Raw genomic sequence first — 20432 nt, forward strand, 5'->3', positions numbered from 1 at the left:
CCTACCCAACTTTGCATCATCAGCGAACAAATGAACTGTCCCACTTAGACCCTTCCCTATATCATTAATGAACAGATTAAACAGCAGTGGTCCAAGAACAGAACCCTGTGGCACACCACTAGTCACAGGCCGTCTTTTGGACTCTACTCCTGAATAAACTACTCTTTGATATCTCTCCATCAACCACCCAGCTATCCATCTCACCAACCCTATATCCATTCCCATATGTTGTAGTTTACGGATTAGAATTCCATGTGGTATCCTGTCAAACGCCTTTGCCATGTCCTGCAGTATCACTGTAAACCCATTTCCCTTATCCAGTTCAGCCGTCACCTTGTTATAAAACTTGAGCAAGTTACTGAGGCATGATCTACCCTTCACAAAGCCATGCTGTCCTCTGTACAGTATCTCATTTTCATCAATCCATTCCTGTATTTTTCCCTTGAATACTTTCTCCAAGACCTTGACAACGACTCCTGATATGCTGATCGGTCGGTAATTTGCAACCATAGTCTTGGATCCTCCTTTATGCAGTGAAACTATTTTCCCCTCTTTCCACGCCTTTGGGACTAAGCCAGACCCGAGACTCAGATTAAACAACATGGTCAAGGGCACTGTATGACATGGATCTATGCCTTTGGACCTATGATAAATGATCTATGGACCTATGATAAATATGACATGGATCTATGCCTTAGTTTTGTAGATCTGGGAAAGGTATATGGCAAGAAGCACAGAGAAAAGCTTTTCAAAGCACTACAATTATTGGGTAAATAGAACATATACAGAGTAATATATAGTCTATATTTAAGTTGTAAATCAGCAGTTAGAATTTAAAGAAATATAGGAAGATGGGATAAGACATCCTGAATGCTTCTCCATTCTTATTCATCATCTATATGGATTGCATTATGAAAGACAGTGGCATTAAACTGGATATTAAAATCAGAGATATCCAACTAATCTTTGCTTTATACAGATGATTTGTACTTCTAAATACACCCAGGGTTCCCTAATTAGATACATAGCAGCTCTAACATAAGAAACTTCAGCTTCATTTTCAATGAAGAACCCATAGAAGTAGGAAATATTTCAGCTATTTAGTCGGTTTTTATTGAAGACAAATTAAATTTGGAAATAGACAGTAGAATAAGAAAAGCTGGTGTGCTGAGTAGCCAGTTGAATAAATATATATGGCGATTCTAAATTATTATTGGGCTTTCTGTGACATATAATTTCCAAAAGCGGTGCTTAAGAGTCAAAGCTGTGTAACTGAAAAGCCTTTAAAGTAATGTGGAGAACCAACCAGAACTTCTGACCTAATGTCCAGTCCTCATCTTCTCGTGGTGCCCCCTGTTAGGCTTAAACTTATTGGGTTTAATAATTTATTCTTATTGGCTTAAACCACAATGTAAAATGATGGTATAACATGACAGAATTTCATGCTGGCTGGGGCATCGTCTAGTTAAACAAAGTCCCCGTTATTTTCAGCTGGGAACCAGGGCAAACAGCGAAAAGTCAGCTATTGGAACAAATACTGAAACACATTCCTACTCAACACCACCAAAGATCAAGATCGGTATTATCAAAATAAGAGGTTTGAATGTTCAAGAAATGGAACTAGCAGAAGAATTGGATAAGAACCAAATTGACATAATAGGGGTGAGTGAAAAAAAAAAAAAAAAATTTGTGCGATCTTTCTAAACAATAAATACAAATGTTATATTCAAGCAATAATAATCAGGGAAAAGGAGTAGCCAAAGTATTCAACACTAAATACGAGGCTACTCTTGAATGGCAGGCAGTATCAAGTAGTGATGTGGGCAGATATCAAAATGGGGAACTGAACAATGAGACTTATTTGTGCCTATGGTCCCACAGAAGGTTCTACTAAGATATAAGTGGAGGAATTTTTTGAGGCTTTAGAGAAAGCAACTGACACAATTCAAAAGGAAAAGTTGGTCCTGGTTAGAGATTTAAATAGCAAAGCAGAAAATGATTGTCAGACATACATTTTGGGAAAATTAGGAGAAATCCAGCAAAGCCAATAATAATGTCAAATACCTGTTGAATTTACGCTCAGGACATGGACTGGTTATCACTAACACAATGTTCCAAAATAAAAATGTGCACAAATTCACATGGAGAGAAGAGGCAAGGAATAAAAAAAGTCTCATTGACTGTGTTATTATTGATAGTGATATTTTCTTACTGGTGCAGAACAACAGAGTGTACAGAGGATTTTAAACTGGAAGTGATCACCATTTAGTCTTGAGCAGGATAAAATTGAATTTTTTACCAAAAAGAACATGCAAGAAAGTTATTAAGTGAATAACACTTGAGCAGTTCCCAGATGTGAACTGTAGACTAAAATACACAAACATTATTCAAGAAAAAATGAAAGAGTTTGAGAATAGGAACCAAACCTTGGAAAGTCAGTCAATGTGGTGACTGAATCTTGTGGTCTGCAACGATAGAAATATCAAAACTCCATGGAGGACACAGGTAATTAGAGGCAGTGAAGGAAGAGAAGAAAGCATATTGAAAGTTCCTGGCGAATAAATCAGCTTGTGCTATTAGAGAATACAGTGACAAATGTAAGAAAGCTAAACACTGTAAAACTGTCATCATCAAATTCCTGACATGTACCCTCAAGAGGTGTACAGGATATGATAGTACTACATGAAAAAATGCATCATTACTAACTTCTTATCTACAATTTTCCTCCAAATCAGTCTGTTACTTGTCAAGACTCCAACAGTATTAGATCTTATATTTCTATTGTCTAAGGCCCTTTGTACTGTATCAATCCACCTATATCTTGGTCTTCCTCTGGGTCTTTTTCCTGCCAACTTGGCAGAAAACACTTGTTTTGCTAATCTTTCCTCTCCCATTCTGTTTAAGTGACCATACCACCTGAGATTAGCTCTGCCAACGCATTCCAGGATGCTGACGATGTCAAGTTCTTTCCTAATATCTTTGTTTTTAATATGATATTGCCATTGATGCCATCTGTTCACATTATTTAACATATAGATAATGAATAACAGAGAAGATAATGTACATCCTTGTCTGACACCAGATTTAACGTCAAACCTGTACTTCCTTCTGTTCTAACTGCTGACTTACAATTCAAACAAAGACTATGTATTGCTTGATATAATGCCCCATTGACACCATATAACTGTAGCATATCGTGAATAGCTTCTCTCTTGGCATGTTATCATATGCCTTTTCCAGATCAACCAAACTTAAAAATACAGATCTTTGTTATATTCCCATGCTTTCTCAACTATTTGTCGTAAAGTGAAGATCTGATCCTGACAGCCTCTATTTGGCCTGAATCTGGACTGTAAAACTAGCTAAACAAAAGTCATGGGAAGACTTCGGTAAGAACAGAGAAAATAACTATCAAGAAGGTGGCAAGATATTCTGGAGGCTGTTGAAAGATCTCAGAAATGGAGGAAAGAGTTATGTAAAAGGAATTAGAGATGATAAAGGTGATATGAAAACGGGAGAAAAAGATATCCTTGATGTATGGAGTAATTACTTTAAAAAATTGCTAAATGAAACAAGCGATGACAGCACAGTGGAAAGAAAAAACACTCAACAGGCATGAAATCTGGAATACACATCCATACTTGAAATTGAAATTGCTATCAAAAGCCTGAAATGTAGTGGGAATAGTTGGCATTCAACAAGAAATGCTCAAGTATGGAGGTACGAAAATTTTGCAGTGGCTTCTGCATAGTTCAGAAGGATTGGACAGAGGAATTAATTCCAGATGATTGGAGTAGAGTTCTCATAGTACTCATATATATAAAAAAGGGAAATAAAGCTGAATGTGAGAATTACAGAGGCATTTCCTTACTGAGTGTTTCCTGGTAAGATTTATGCAAGTATACTTGAGAAATGGTTGAGAAGGATTGTGGAAAAGAAATTTGGTGATGAACAAGCTGGATTCAGGCCAAATAGAGGCTGTCAGGATTAGATTTTCACTTTACAAATAGTTGAGTAATTGTTGGAATATAACAAAGGTCTGTATTTAAGTTTTGTAGACCTGCAAAAGGCATATGACAAACTGCCAAGAGACAAGCCATTCAAAATGCTACTTTATATCAAGCAATACTTAGTCTTTGTTTGAATTGTAAGTCAGCAGTTAGAATAGAAGGAAGTACAGGAAAATGGTTTAATGTTAAATCTGATGTTAGACAAGGATGTATATTATCTTCTCTGTTATTCATTATCTATATGGATCCCATTATGAAGACAAGCAGTATTAAACCTGTTATCAAACTTGGAGATGTTGATCTTTACTTTATGCAGATAATGTTATACTTTTAAATAAATCCAGTAGAAGTCTGCCAGATTACCTGACTAAATTGAATAACTGCTGTTAAAAAAAAATTGGTATGAAAATCAGCAATAGCAAGACAGTGAAAATAAGCAGAAACATTGAAAATATCAATTGCATCATGAATGGAGAACCTATAGAACAATTAAAACATTTCAGCTACTTAGTAATGATTTTTAGTGAAGATGGTAAATTAAATATGGATATAGGCAACAGAATCAACAAAGCTTAATATGGTAGGAAGTCAGCTGAATCAATTTATATGGAATAAGAGAGAAATTAGCAAGACACAGTGTTCAAACAAATTTTAAATTATGGATCTGAGAGATGGGTTAGAAATAAAACACTTCACCAAAGACTAGCATCAGTAGCAATATCATATAAAAATGAGGATAGTAGGAAAGAACTTGACATTGTTAGCAGAGCTAATCTCAGGTGATTAGCTCTGCTAACATGCAGAGCTAATCACCTGAGATTAGCTCTGCTGATCACTTAAACAGAATGGGAGAGGAAAGATTAGCAAAATAAGTGTTCTCTGCCAGGTTGGCAGGAAAAAAAGACCCAGAGGAAGACCAAGATATAGGTGGATTGATACACTAAAAAATGTAAGTTTTTTCATGTAATACTCTCATGATATCCTGTACTCTTGAGGGTAGTTGTCAGGAATTTGATGATGATGATAATTTTCAAACCGGATATAATGTGGAAGTAAATAATGCTCTATAATTGGACGATTTTACCATCTTCTGTCATTCACGTAATATGAAGGTAATAGAAAGACAGCTGCAGCATTCCATTATTCATTTCTCAAAATGAGCACTTGCAAATTTTCACACTTGAAGGTGTTTTTGTGCACTTTTTCTCCAGATGTCACCTTGATCCTGTGAAGATGATATTTGCAGCAGAACTCCGTAGATGTTCTTGGGACTGATATATGACAGCAAACAAACTCAGTTTCCTTCCTCACAGGTCAGTTCCAAGACAAGTTCTGTAAAGCAAAGAATATTCTTTGCATATTCTTTACCTTCCACCTGCTTGGGTGCTGACTGATCTTCTTTGCTTTGTTTGTACAGGGCATGGATAAGATCGAAACCTGACTATAGATCTCAAGTCACTAAATTGCAACTGGAGCATTTCTCTTGTTACCTATTCCTGGTTTGTACATTGAGGCAAACAAACCATTGTTTTGAGACCAACATCTGTTTCTCTTATATGCAACTAATATGAAATCTATGTAGAGCACCCCACATACTGAAGTATCTTTTGGCCACAATTGGAGAATCTCTACAATGCTTGACAGACTGCCATAAAACTCTTTGCACTAAAATACATCAGATTGCATCACTACCAAAAGTACATAATATATTTAACTCACAAAGTTTTCTTCAGATGATATAAAGTCTAGAGCTACTAACACATCCAGTACTCTCTCAAATTCAACACTTCTTTCATTATAGAAGCTATGCATTGATGTATGCTTCTGTTGGATTCTGAGCCATGTTGGGATTAAAGGAAACGAGGCTGCAGATACTGCAGCTAGGTCACCTCATTTTCAAATATCCACCATCTGACAGGTCTGTTTCAAAGGTCTGTCTGGAACAGAACAGAGAGACTAATAATGAGCTCTTCCCAATTAAGCCTGAAATTAAATTATGGCATTCTAACCTGCACAAGGTTCAAACAGAGAAAGTTGTTGTCGCTTGGCTGTGCATGTCATTATCATCTTATGCACTCCTTTTTTCTTTCTTTTTATGTTGCTCCCACCAACAAAAAGTTTCAAACCAGCATTTGTACATTTTGCTAATGATTTTTTATATTTTTTTGTCAGTTTATATATATATGTGTGTGTGTGTGTGTGTGTGTGTGTGTGTGTGTGTGTGTGTGTGTGTGTGTGTGTGTGTGTGTGTGTATGTGTAATAAAAAAAAAAATGTATATTACGTTGTCCAGAAACTCTGCTCTGGAGGCCAGACATGGAACTTTTTTAAGCCTTTAAACCACCAAATAAGCAGGATACTGGTCTCACACTGGGTGATGAAATTCATCTTCCATCTAAAGACAATCACAAACATTCATTTCCATGGCAGGATTCAAACTCACAACCTGTTGGTTGGAGAGTTGGTACACTAACCACTGGGCCAACCAGACCAACATTACTGAGGGCGGTGAAAACATGCCTGTGTGTATCTTATACTCTTAGGCAGATCTTATCAGACTCATTGACTGTCATCCTGTTTTTTTAAATTTTTACAAAGCATTAATATTTACGATCTCGTATAGCTTATTAGTGTAATTTATTGTAAATATGCTTTTAAAAACTGTTTTGATGTACATTTTGTGTGTTTTAATATTTTTTTTTGTAGTTTTTTTTTACAATTTTTTTTGCCCATGTGTTAACTGGCATCTTACTTGTTTGTTACCTAGTATACTTCTAAAAACTTTCATTCATGAATACTTTTGTTAGTTTGATCTATACACCAACCTGGTTAGCTAAGTGGTTAGTATATCTGCTCTTCAGCCTGAACGCTGCGGGTTTGAATCTTTCCATGGGCATGGATGTTCGTGGTTGTCTGTGAAAATACTGGTGGTGGGCTGTAGCTGGCATTGGTTTAGATGATGATGATAATGATGATAGTAATTGCAGTTCATTGTAATTGGTGGATTGAATGGTAGAGATAGCTGTAGAGTAGGTGCCCTCCCTTGATGAGTCCTTGGACTCCCTGGAAGTGTTACGTAATAATAATATAATATACATAGTTCTTAGACCAACATATTCTTCTTAGTACACGTGTTCTGACATAGCATGATCTTAAATGTTCTTGCACCATTAAACCCAAAATATAAACTTCAGATCAAGACTTGTTTATGATCTCAAGTCAAGATCTAGAGATCATAGATCTCAAGTCTATGAACTCAAGTCATTGTCTCAAGCCAGAGACAATACAATTTAATAGCTAGATCTTGTATATCAGCATGCAGTCTGAAACTGCAACTGGAGCATTTCGGACATCACCTACTTGTAGTTTTGAACCATCTTTATCACTTGAACACCAGCAGCTGTTTTAACTGTATGCTACCACAATAAAATCCATGTACCATTTATTCACAAAAGAACAAACAGTGGCATCATTCCTGTCAGGCAAGTTAATTAAAAATTCCATCCTTCCCTCACTCCACCAGCTACTCTTTCAGGCATACAGAGCAGATATGATTTGTGCAACAGAAATTATTCTACATATTCCCAATGAAGTGTTATACACTTGTTATAGCAATGCTGCATTCATTTGCAATCCTCTGAGAAAAAAGTCTTTCCCTTGTTGCACAAACCATATTATTTTTATTCTAAATGTTTATTAGAAGTTTTCAGCTTCCCCTTATATACTACTGAGCTGCATGCCATAGAACTGGCATTAAATTGCATAAAATCGAAATGCTACAAAAGGTACATTATTTATATCAATTGATGCTCCCTACAGGCAGTGCTCTTTTGGATCCAGTATTTGTTCTATCAAATAAGAAGGCATCACATCTGGACATTTGCCTGTGCTGGACCCCAAACAGCATTGGATAAAGAGAAACAAGGTTGAAGTTACTGTAGCTAGGTGTGCACATATCTTTAAGATATCATTATCTCTGCCTTTCCTTTACACCAACTGCTGCCAGATTATAAGACAAAAATTATCATAGCGGCAAACATCATGGAATCAATAGACTAAAAATAAACTCTACCAGATTAAGCCTGAACTTGTTCTTAACTTATCATGAGGAATTTATTACTTCTAAAATAAAAAAAAAAACTAATTGGATTTAATTTTATTTTTCGTACTCAATGGAAGTTATTTTTATGCCCTTGAAATAACTCGATCAAATTTCTTTATGGAAAAATAATTCATTTATAAATACATAAAAAAAATAATAATAATAATTTTCCTAGCAGAAATTTGTTTTTTTCTGAACAGTCATCATTAAGATATAATGAAAAGAAACAAATTCATAAATTAGGTATTTTTCAATCAACTTTCTCTCAGAAATTAGTTGAGAAGAGGTATATGATGCTGCCATTTATTCTTTTTTTTTACTTTCTGTTGAGCCCATACACGAGAGGTTGGTTGATCAACTTATAGTACATTAGTACCGTGTATGTCTATGTTCACTCCTACTTTTTCTTACAACTGAAGTTCTGTGAAAAATTAGTCTCCAGTCGAGGAAAATGTGTAGTCTGTGTTTGATAGACAGTATGCTGTCTTTTTAAATAAATTTGCTGCAAGTTTTTCAAGGCTAACTAAATTAAATAGTTAATAAAATTTTCATAAAATGAGCATTCAAGTACAAACTCTGAAAGTAGGTGTAACGTAAGGTGTAGAGCAGAAAGGACATTTTTGCTCATGTAAAATTTTTAGCTAAAGTAGCAAGCTAAATATGGAAATAAATATTAAAATAAGTTGGCTTGGTACTGTGGGAAGGAGTATTTGAATAAGCGTATTTATATTAACATGAGAGAAATCAGCCAAAATATCAATGCAAGCAGCATAACAAACATTCAAACAAATTTTATCTTATGGATCTGAGAATTTGGTGATAAGCCACTCTATCAAAGACTGATGTCTTTGATCAAGTGGTTTATTATCACCAATGATCGAGCAGAAATACAGTGAGTGGCTATGCCTATGAAAGTGCTGTTACAAAGCAAATCGGTTGGCTAGCCGATAGCTTTTTCTTGACTGATATGAAATCACTGTCTGAACTATCTTATTTTGCCCTTGAAACTTCTGTGAGCAGCAGATAACTTCTGGAAAATAAGTTTTAAAAGAGGTAAACCGTGAGTAGACATATCGGTACACAATAAATAACGGAAAAAACTCACGTAGAAAGATTATTTATTAGTATAATTTTCGCCTGTGTGTCACAGGCATCTTCAGTACATTAAGCTCAAAATTAAACACTAACTGACAATTCCAAAAAGCGCCACCTAAGTAGCTGGTGTAAGATAACTAAAAAGGTCAATAACTTTCCTAAAAAAAAAAAAAAATTAATACAATAAAAAGTTACGAAGATTAGCTGATTTGTAAAGTACTATCTCCCATAAAGGGGATAGACGTAAGCCGTCGGATCTGTTTAAGTTAGGAGAATGAAGTAGAGTTTCACATGTTCCTACCCAGAGTCAATTGAAGAAGCTTAATTCTCTTATAGATAATGTATCTACATGGAATGAAGATCAAAAGAAAAAACTTAAAACCTTCTTCGGTCGTCCACCTAGACTGTATGGTCTTCCGAAAGTTCATAAACCAGGCATTCCATTGAGACCAGTCGTAGATTGTATAGGTTGCCCCACTTACAAAATCTCAAAATTTTTATCAAATTTACTCTCCTCTTCCACTAGAAGAACTGATACTTTTATAAAAAATACTTTGGATTTCAAAAATAAAATTTCAGATCTTCATTTGGACGTTTCTGATATCATGATCAGTTTAGATGTTGTTTCTTTATTTACAAATGTGCCTCTTTCGGAAAGTATTGAATTACTACAACAGGAATTTCCTTCGGACATTGTAAACGTATTTGATTTTGTAATAAAGTCTGGTTATTTTTCCTTTAAAAATAAGTTGTATCAACAAATTGAAGGAACAGTAATGGGTAATCCTCTTTCTCCTGCTATCTCCAATTTCTTTATGGAACATTTTGAACAACGTATCTTTGACAATATTTCTCCCAGACCTACGCATTGGTTCAGATATGTCGATGACATTTTTGCTGTATGGAATGGCTCTTCTGATGAACTTCAACAATTTCTCACTAAGTTAAATGCATTTCATCCTAGGATCAAGTTTACCCTAGAAGTAGAATCAAATAAGCAGTTAGCCTTTTTAGATCTTCTAATTCTTTGCCAACCAGATGGTAATCTACATTTCTCAGTTTATAGAAAGAAGACTCATATCCATGCGGAATCTCACCACCATCCCAGTCAAAAGGCAGGAACTATTAAAACACTGGTTCATCGGGCCCACTCCTTTTGTTCTACAGACAATCTTTTACAGAAAGAACTACAATACATAACTTCTTCCTTTCTATCTAATGGTTATAAGAATTGCTTCATTAAAAGAACTTTGAGTAGTTTTAATATGTCTTCCTCTTCAAACACAGAGGAAATAACGCGCATTACTATCCCTTATGTACAAGGCATCAGTGAACGTATAGCAAAAGTTTTAAAACCACTGAATATTTTTGTTGCCTTTCGACCGTTCAGAAAAATCTCCACCTTTCTCACTTCTCCTAAGGACAAGCTTCCACATCTTAATCATCCAGGTGTCTACCAGATTCCGTGCTCTTGTGGATTATCTTATTTCGGACAAACGGAAGATCCGCCTCTATTCGGCTAGAAGAACACCAATCTTATATTGAATACTTTAAACCTGAAAAGTCTGGACTTTCTGAACATGCCATCTTCACTAGACACAGAGTTCATTGGAGAAAGATGAGTTCTTCACAAAAGTCAGTTTCTCATGGAACGCCTTTATAAAGAAACATGTGAAACTCTACTTCATTCTCCTAACTTAAACAGATCCGACAGCTTATGTCTGTCCCCTTTATGGGAGATAGTACTTTACAAATCAGCTAATCTTTCCTAACTTTTTATTGTATTATTTTTTTATTTATTTTTATTTTTTTAAGGAAAGTTATTGACCTTTTTAGTTATCTTACACCAGCTACTTAGGTGGCGCTTTTTGGAATTGTCAGTTAGTGTTTAATTTTGAGCTTAATGTACTGAAGATGCCTGTGACACACAGGCGAAAATTATACTAATAAATAATCTTTCTACGTGAGTTTTTTCCGTTATTTATTGTGTACCGATCTTCTGGAAAAGGAGATTCTAAAGTTCACTCTGATATGCACCTTCTTCCTACACATTTCTGGTTGGAGATTCCTTGTTTATAGTCATCATTTAAATATTCAAAATGCTATTTCATTATTATTTATTATTATCAATATTATTTCGAGCTGTTCTTTGAAACCTTTCTTTAAGATGTCTCAAAGAAAGCTTTCAAAGAGCCCTTCAAGAGTTTCATCGCGTTTCATAGTGGTTACAGTAGTGTGAAAATAGTCATGAACAACTTTTTAATTGTGATGATACTTTATTTCAATGCATTTCTAAAGGTTATAAATTATCCAAGTATTTGATTATTTTCATTTTCAGAGAGAACAGACAAGATACCCATGAATTCAATAAAAAATGTAGTAAGTGAACCTATTGAGGAACATGAGGAGTATCACATAATGGTACAGATTTTTGTTTAATTTATATTTTATAAAACTTTGGAGGATTATTAAAAAATGTAATAACCATTTCTCAGAATGTTCTCAGAACTTCATTAATGGTTTTCTATTGAACAGTTTTCTTCTCACTGAGAAATATAAGATAAATAGAAAATGTTGAGTTTATTTCATGTTTTTTGTTCCTATGAAAGTTGTAAATCTATTGTATGTTAGTACCATGGTCAGGCTAAGATTTAACAAAAATGAACACATAACTTTTTAAAGTCACTTCATGTCACCAGTAAATAAGATAGTGGTCTCACACCAGACATTGGAGTTCATCTACCTCCTAAAGACATACCTGTGGCCATGGGATTCACACCAGACCTAGTTGGAGAGTGGAAGCTCTACCGAGTCAGCCTACTAGACTGGCTATGTTTGTATGACACACACACAGGTGACATGAGTTAGGAGGAATGTGGATAGCTGGAAGTTTAGATTGGCAAAAATTTAGATTGGAAGTTTAGCAAAAATCATGGAAAAGTAGATCTGATGCTGGATAATTTTAGTTGTTTCAAAATTTGAAAAAAATGAATATGGTTTTTTATTGGTAAGAAATTAGAAAGCATATCGAAAGTTCTTGGCAAGTAAGTCAACTTGTGATCTGTAAAACTAGTTAAACAAAAGTCATGAGAAGACTTTGGTAAGAACATAAAAAATAAACATCAAGAAGTGGTAAAATATTCTGGAGACTATTGAAAAAGCTCAGAAATGGAGGAAAGAGTACTTTAAAAAGGATTAAATGATATAGGTGACATGAAAATGGAAGATAAAAATATTCTAGATGTCTGGAGTAATTACTTTAAAAGCTTGCTAAATGTAACAAGCAAGCTTTGAACATAATTACTCCAGACATCTAGAATATATTTATCTACCAGCATGCATGCATGCATGCTGGTAGAAAACATTCAATATGAATGCAATCAGGAATATGAAGTAAAAATGCTATCAAATGAAATATGGAAAGGCAGCTGGAGTCGATGATAAACAACCAGAAATGTTCATATATGGGAGTATGAAAATTTTACTGCATAATTCAGAAGGCCCGGTCAGAGATAATTGGTCAAGATCCAGATAATTGAAGTATAGCACTTACAGTGCCCATCTATAAAAAGGGAAGTAAAACTGAATGTGGGAATTCAAGGGGAATTCCCTTTCGAGTATTCCTGGTCTGATTTATGTAAGTATACTTGAAAAACAGCAAAGACAAATTGTGAAGGGAAAGCTTGGAGAAGAACAAGCTAGGTTCAGACCAAACTAAGGTTGTCAGGATAGATTTTCACTTTAAGACAAATAGTTGAGAAATCATGGGAATATAACAAGGATCTGTATTTAAGTTTTATAGATTTGGAAAATGCATATGAAAAGGTGCCAAGAGGAAAGCACTTCAAAATGCTACAGTTATATGGTGTAAGTGGGACATTATATCTAGCAATACATAGTCTCTATTTAAGCTGTAAGTCAGCAGTGTTAGAATTAATGTAGGTACAGAAAGCTGGTTTGATGTTAAATCAGGTGTGAAACAATGGTGTACATTATCTCCATTCTTATTCATTATCTATATTGAACACATCATATTATATTAAACCTGATATCAAAATTGGAGATGTTAATCTGAGCTCTTTACTTTATACAGATGATGTTATACTTCTAAATAAATCCAGTACAAGTCTGCTGGATTTTCTAACTAAAATGAATAACTGCAGTAATAAATTTGGTATGAAAATCAGCATCAAAAAGACAAGTACAGTGAAAATAGGCAGAAACATTGAAAATATCAACTGCATTCTGTATGGAAAACCTATTGAACAAGTAAAGCATTTCGGCTATTTAGGGACAATTTTTAATGAAGATGGTAATTTAATTTTCGAAACAGACAGTAGACTTAGCCAAGTTGGTATGTATAGTCAACTGAATAAATTTATATGGAATAAGAGAGAAATTAGTTGAAACACTAAGCTAGTTGTATATCAAAATTGTTCAAAGTTGTTCAAGACAGTGTTCAAACCAGTTTTAAATTATGGATCTGATAGCTGGGTTAGAAATAAAACTCTTGAGCACTGGAGACCACAGATATGAGCATCCTGAAAACAATTAGGGGTGTGAACAGATGGCATCGTTGGCATTATTTTTAATATGATATATATTAAAAATGATATTAGGAAAGAACTTGACATTGTTAACATTCAGGAATGTGTTAGCAGAGCCAATACTGGGAGGCATGGCATTTAAATCAGAATAAGATTAGCAAAACAAATGTTCTTTGCGAGGATGGCAGAAAAAAAAGACCCAGAGGAGAACAAGTTCTCGATGGATTGATAGAGTAAAAAGTGACTTAGAAGACAGAAGTATAAGTTTTTTTTTTTTTATGTGGTTCCCACCCACATAAGGTTATTAGAAACCTATAGCACATTTGTACCATTGCTGGGCCAAAGATTTTTTTTCCCCCATTTTTATCAATTATTTTTTATATTTTTTTGTCATATTTTAAATTTATTTCTACATAGTGCAGAATCCTTGCTCTAGAGACCAAACACATTGAATCTGTCACTTAGCTCTGAAAAATAGCCAACAACATCTGACTTGATGTTGCCAATATCCTATCCCAGTCAGCACCTCCAAAAAGTAATTTATCATCTGGTCAACTCACTGCTCTCAGAAAGTTATGGAAAGATAAAAGTATTGTCATCACCAGAGTGGATAAGGGTAGTGATATCATCCTTATTGCCACGGAATATAATCGGAAAATGGATAATATTCTCTGAGATCACACTACTACCTACATCCCACTAGACCGTGATCCTACAAAAATGCAAGTGTTAAAAAATTTACTTAAAGTATTTTCCTGGCTGTCGGACATTACAAAAAAACTCAAACCCTTCATTTCTCGACTTCCCCAGATATATGGTTTACTTAAAATCCTTCCTTAGAAGAACCTTCTGTGGAACCATAGGCACAAATATGTTTCGTTGTCCATTTCTCCATTTTGAAGTTTGTCCACATAACTCTACTTGAAAATGCCTTCCAACCAAGAAGTTTATTTTCATGTTTGGTGTTGAATGCTATCGCTACTTCTTCGTTTCCTTGATCATTATTACCTGAAATAACATCCTATAGTTATTATTTAGTAAGATCTCACCTGTTTTTGTCTTCTTTGTCTCAGTAATGTCAATATGGTACTTTTCCAATTCTTCTGAAATTTAGATTTCCTTTCTATTAATGCTCATTATATTGATGGTTCCTGTCTTCAGTTCTTCTGATGTTGGGTTTATTCTCCTTCTTTTAGATGTTGAATTGGAGCTTGTTCCAGTAGCTGACGTTATTTATTTATTGCATAGCACATTTTTGTGTATATTATAAATTCTTACCTGATTATCTCCAGGGCTTGAAAGCTGTGTTCCCATGTTTATCATTGATTAGTGAAAATTTTTAGTTGAGGAGTTTAAAAAAAAAAAAAAAAAAAAAAATCAGAAGTGGAGTTGGTCAATTTTATTTACAGAATGCTAATTCTGTGCTATGCTTTATGTTGTAATTGTTTTCTATTTTTTTATCAGTTATCATTGATTGGACAGTCCACTAATTATAAACTGTTTTGTTGATTATAGTGATTTTGTTGTAATGAAATGTGATCAATAATAAGGATATGCAGGCATCGTAAAATGTTTAGATTTAAAGAGTGCTTCGACATAATGCAAAAGTAACCATCTATTCAAAGAAAATCAAATACAACTTAATACAGTTTTCTCTCTCTCTCTCTCTCTCTCTATATATATAGTAATGTAAAATAGAAATAAACTAATTACTAATAGTTGGTTTATTTTGTTCCCAGTGGTAAAATATATGAAATATGAACCATTAATAGTAAATACTAAAAACATAGAAAGATGACAAAGTAGTACTAAAGATTTTTTTAATATTTTCTCAAAATATATAATTTCTGCATTGATTCTAAATGTAGCTGAAATATGTTTTCAGTTGTCACTGCATTGTATATCATTGTTGGCCCTGTCCAATCTGCCAGTGTTTTCAGGCCAATTACAATTCTGGAAACCATAGTTTAATTAAATGTGTTAATTTAAAGGTTTTATTTTATTGAATTTTTATGTGATTTTGAATATTTTTATCCGTAACATTTGCTTATAATAGCACAGAAGAAAGTTTGATTTTCCCCCAGAACTGAGTCAAGACGTGCCTGTAATTGTTAGAACTGAAAATATGTGTTAAAATCATCATGTGTCAGTGATAACATATATGAGTTTTTTCATGTCTTTTAGGCTGACCATTATTTATTCATGTAAGAATAGAGAAATATATACAGAAATATTCTTGTAACAAAAACTCATGGAGATAGCTGTTGGATGAAAGGGAGTCAAGTTGCTCTGCTTTGTGCCAAGTGGCAAATGTCAGATAGTTCATGAATCTCATCTTCCAAAACTGTTTTCTTGGCCTTCCTCTTACTCTGTGTCCATTAGTCCTGTAAAGACACTGAACGTAAGTGAAACTGGATTTCTAAGTTAGTGTCACTACCATCTCAGTTGACTTCTTTTGAATTGCTTCTATTTAAAGATCTTTGCTTGCTTCAAGAATGGCACATTCTTAATGCTGACAATGCTGATCTTGCCATGTATATACTAGCATTATTTGAAGTCATGTTGTTCCAAAGCTGTTGATGATATTAACTGCTCGTTGAGGAGTGATATTCCATGTTTGGATATTATACATATGTTGTGACTGGTGGTGTTGTACAGACACATTTTGTTATATGTGGTGATAATATTTAATTTGCAGATATTAGACTTTTATGGAATTGAAGAGCAATTTGCTTGTTTTCACTATGTTAGAGTATCAGTATACTGTACCATGAGTATCATTTACTTCAAGAATGTGGTCATTTAGCCTAATATTTCCTTCTGTTATGTTTCTTAGGACTTTGGTTTGATATTTTGACTGCTGAATGTGTTCAGTGATTCACCATATACTAGTACTATTTCAGATTTGGATGAATGAATCAAAAATGATACACACACACACACACACACAGATGCTGATACTTAGATAAGCATTGTAGTATAAGGATTGCCATATTACATAATCATCTAATATGTTTATGATTCTTCTTTTTTTATTTGAATGCAATTTATACAAGCATTGTGTTTCATATTGATCTGTATTTATAGGGTATACAACTAGGTCCTACAGAAGCATCAAGGTACTGGATATACTGGGTACCTGCACAATATGTGGATGCTATAAAAGATGCAATTCTAGGAAAATGGCAATATTTCTGATTGTGATATAAAAAAATGTACAGGAAAAAAGTTTATTATTGTAATTTTATTAGCCAGTTGATTTATTGGACTAATGCTGGTGATTAGAAACAAGACTTCAACAGCAAGTGCTCAAAGTTTTTCAGCCAGCTTCAAGGTGCTTTGAAATGAGTTAAACTATGATAGAAAAAGTTTCTTTGGAGTGGTACATATCACTGAAATGTGTTTGGAAAAAAAAAAAAAAGGACAAGAGGAGAAGCAAATTTTGTACTATGTGTTACCACAGATTTTCTAAAGCTTAAAGCATTTTTATTTTATTCTGTAATGTTTCTGAAGGTAGCTACTGTAGTCATGTTTTTCTAAATTTTAAATTATATGCTTTTTTCTTTTTTTTTTCTTTCTTTATTTTTTAATACATTTGATTTCCTTTCTGTAATTACTGCTGTATTAAACATAGCATAGTGAATATTTGTTTATGTAACAGTGCAGTTCCTGCAATATACTATATTGTCCTAAAGTAAATTTCTTTTTTTATATGTTTGGAAGCAGTATTTTTGTACAAAAATTTTATATTAAAACCTGTAAAGTGTTAATCTTCAAGCAATTAATCTTTATATTGTAAATGTCTAATTTAGAACAGTTAATATTTATAAAGCAGTTCTTTATATCACCCTTGGGCTACATAGTTCTTAAACAGCACAAAATGTTTACAGTTTCTAATCCCAAGTGCTTGTTAAGTTATAGTTGGCCTGCTGTTCACAAATGTACAAAATTTTCTAAGCAGTTTTGAATATGATTGCTGCATTTAGTAAAAGTGTTAGTTTTTATTAATGTTATTATACCACTTGAGTGCTTGCCTTTTTTTTTTTTCTCTTTCCCCTCACATGACTGAAATGATTATGGTGTATTATGCACTTAATTTTCATTTCTGTGTAGTGAAAGAATATAATAGTTCCCACTTTAATAAACTTTATTTATTACATTTCTGAAATGAGCTTTCTTATTTGTGATATCACAACAATTTTTGACTTTTTTTAATTAAAAAAACCTGAAGAACAGTATAGTATATATTATGTTTTCATTAATGAAAAAAGTTATGTATAGATGGGATTAAATGTGTGCCCATGGAGTTATTGTGAAATCTAATTCAATTAAGTTTAGGAGAAAGATCTTTTGTAATTAGGAGATCTTTATAAATCAGGTTATATTAGATATCAGCAAGGCTGTGGGGACTGGATGATGATGATATTATTGTAATATTATCTGAGACCTCCAGGGAGTCAAGGACTTATTGAGAGAGGCTATAAATCATCCAAACCAGCTGTCATACCTTCCCTTCATTCACATTAGATGCACTTACTACTGCTAAAGGCAAACTATTCCATTCACTCATTGCTCTGTGAGATATAAACCTAGCTTTTGCTCCTTTCTTGACTGCGAACAAACTTGACTTCCATGGATGCCCCCATGTTCTCTTCCCACCTTCCATATAATGAAAATTTTCATTGGATGATATCTTATAACATCCATTCAGAAGTTTATAGACTTCTGTCATATCACCCCTCTTTCTCCTGTTAACCAGTGTCTGTAAGTCACATACAATCTGTGGTTATAATATAAATCCCATAATCTGGATATATTCTTTGTAAACTCTTCTTTGCACTCTTTTCACAGCTTCTTTATTCCCCTTGAAACCCAAGAAACTAAGTCTGCATACGATAATCCATGCCAGGTGTGGTCTTATCAAGGCCTTCTAAAGAGGCAAAATGACTTCCTTATCTTTACGTGTCAAGTTTTGCTTCAACATCGCAATTATCTTCTGAGTTGTGTTTGCAACTTTTTTGCTACGTGACCTCTGAACTTCCTATCCACCATTATACCAACCCTAGCCTCATCAGTTTCTTGTAGCATAACCCTACTAAGATAATATGCTGCTGGAAATCCCATCCCAGCAAAGTGCATAATTTTACACTTGCAGTAAACATGATAGCCATTTTCCTTTGCCCAAATTTCTAGCCTATTCAAATTATGTTGTAAGTGCCAGATATCAGTAACATCCCTGATTGCTCTGCCTATCTTCTCATCATTGGCAAATAATTGCTCATCTCCTGTTATACCCTTCCTAATGTCATTAATGTACAGATTGGACAATAGTGATCCAAGGACCGAACCCTGATCACCACTGGTCACCTTAAAGCTGGCAGATTTCACACCCACTGTATACCACTTTTTGATATCTGTCTGTTAACCATCCACTGTTTCATGTCAAGAGTTTATATTCCATTCCCATATTCCTCAGTTTATGCAATGGCCTTTCATGTAGTATCCTATCAAATGTCTTAGCAATATCCACATTATCATATTGTATCCAATTCCCATTATCCAACTCGGCCGTAACATTGTTATAAAAATGAGAAAATTGCTAAAACATCATCATCATCAAATTCCTGCCATGTACCTTCAAGGGGTGTACAGGATATGACAGTACTACATGAAAATATTACATCATTACTAACTTCTTATCTACAATTTTCCTCCAGATCAGTCTGTTACTTGTCAAGACTCGAACATTATCATATCTTATATTTCTATCGTCTAAGGCACTTTGTACCGTATCAATCCACCTATATCTTGGTCTTCCTCTGGGTCGTTTTCCTGCCAACCTGGCAGAGAACACTTGTTTTGCTAATCTTTCCTCTCCCATTCTATTTAAGTGACCATACCACCTGAGATTAGCTCTGCTAACACATTCCTGGATGCTGACAATGTCAAGTTCTTTCCTAATATCCTCATTTTTAATATGATATTGCCATTGATGCCATCTGTTCACGCCTATAATCTTTCTCAGGACTCTCATATCTGCGGTCTCTAGTCTTTGGTCAATTGTTTTATTTCTGACCCAGCTCTCAGATCCATAAGTTAAAACTGGTTTGAACACTGTCTTGTATACAGCTAATTTAGTGTTCCGACTAATTTCTCTCTTATTCCATATGAATTTATTCAATTGACTTCCCACCATACCAGCTTTGCTGATTCTGTTGTCTATTTCTATATTTAATTTATCATCTTCAGTAAAAATCGTGCCGAAGTAGCTGAAATGTTTTACTTGTTTCACAGGTTCTCCATTCACAACACAGTTGACATTTTCAATGATTCTGCCTATTTTCATTGTCTTTGTCTTTTTATTGCTGACCTTCATACCATATCTATTACAACAGCTATTCAATTTAGTCAAAGAATCTTGCAGACTTGTAGCGGATTTATTTAGAAGTATTACATCATCCGCATAAAGCAAAGAGATGACATTAACATCTCCAATTTTGATATCAGGTTTAATACCACTTTCCTTCATAATGTGATCCATATAGATAATGAATAACAGAGGGGATAATGTACATCTTTGTCTCACACCAGATTTAACATTAAACCATCTTCCTGTACTTCCTTCAATTCTAACTGCTGACTTACAACTCAAATAAAGACTAAGTATTGCTTGATATAA

The 20432-nt window shown here is 34.1% G+C and overlaps 1 protein-coding gene across 2 annotated transcripts in view; it reads left to right on the forward strand.

Annotated features, from left to right (window-relative positions):
* The window catches only part of LOC150096497 (ubiquitin domain-containing protein UBFD1-like), a 205522-nt gene extending 187601 nt beyond the window's left edge, over positions 1 to 17921 (forward strand). For both annotated transcript variants that reach the window (XM_090408183.1, XM_090408182.1), the window contains exons 9-10: positions 11545 to 11627; positions 16841 to 17921. In XM_090408183.1, the coding sequence (XP_090264309.1) occupies positions 11545 to 11627; positions 16841 to 16951 (194 nt within the window). In that variant the 3' untranslated portion in view covers positions 16952 to 17921. The remainder of the gene's footprint in view (positions 1 to 11544; positions 11628 to 16840) is intronic.
* The last annotated feature ends 2511 nt before the right edge of the window (positions 17922 to 20432 follow it).

This window comes from Typopeltis vanoorti, chromosome 18 (assembly GCF_054136105.1).
Source record: "Typopeltis vanoorti isolate ZY-2024b chromosome 18, IOZ_Tvanoo_1.0, whole genome shotgun sequence".
NCBI classification, from domain to species: Eukaryota; Metazoa; Arthropoda; class Arachnida; order Uropygi; family Thelyphonidae; genus Typopeltis; species Typopeltis vanoorti.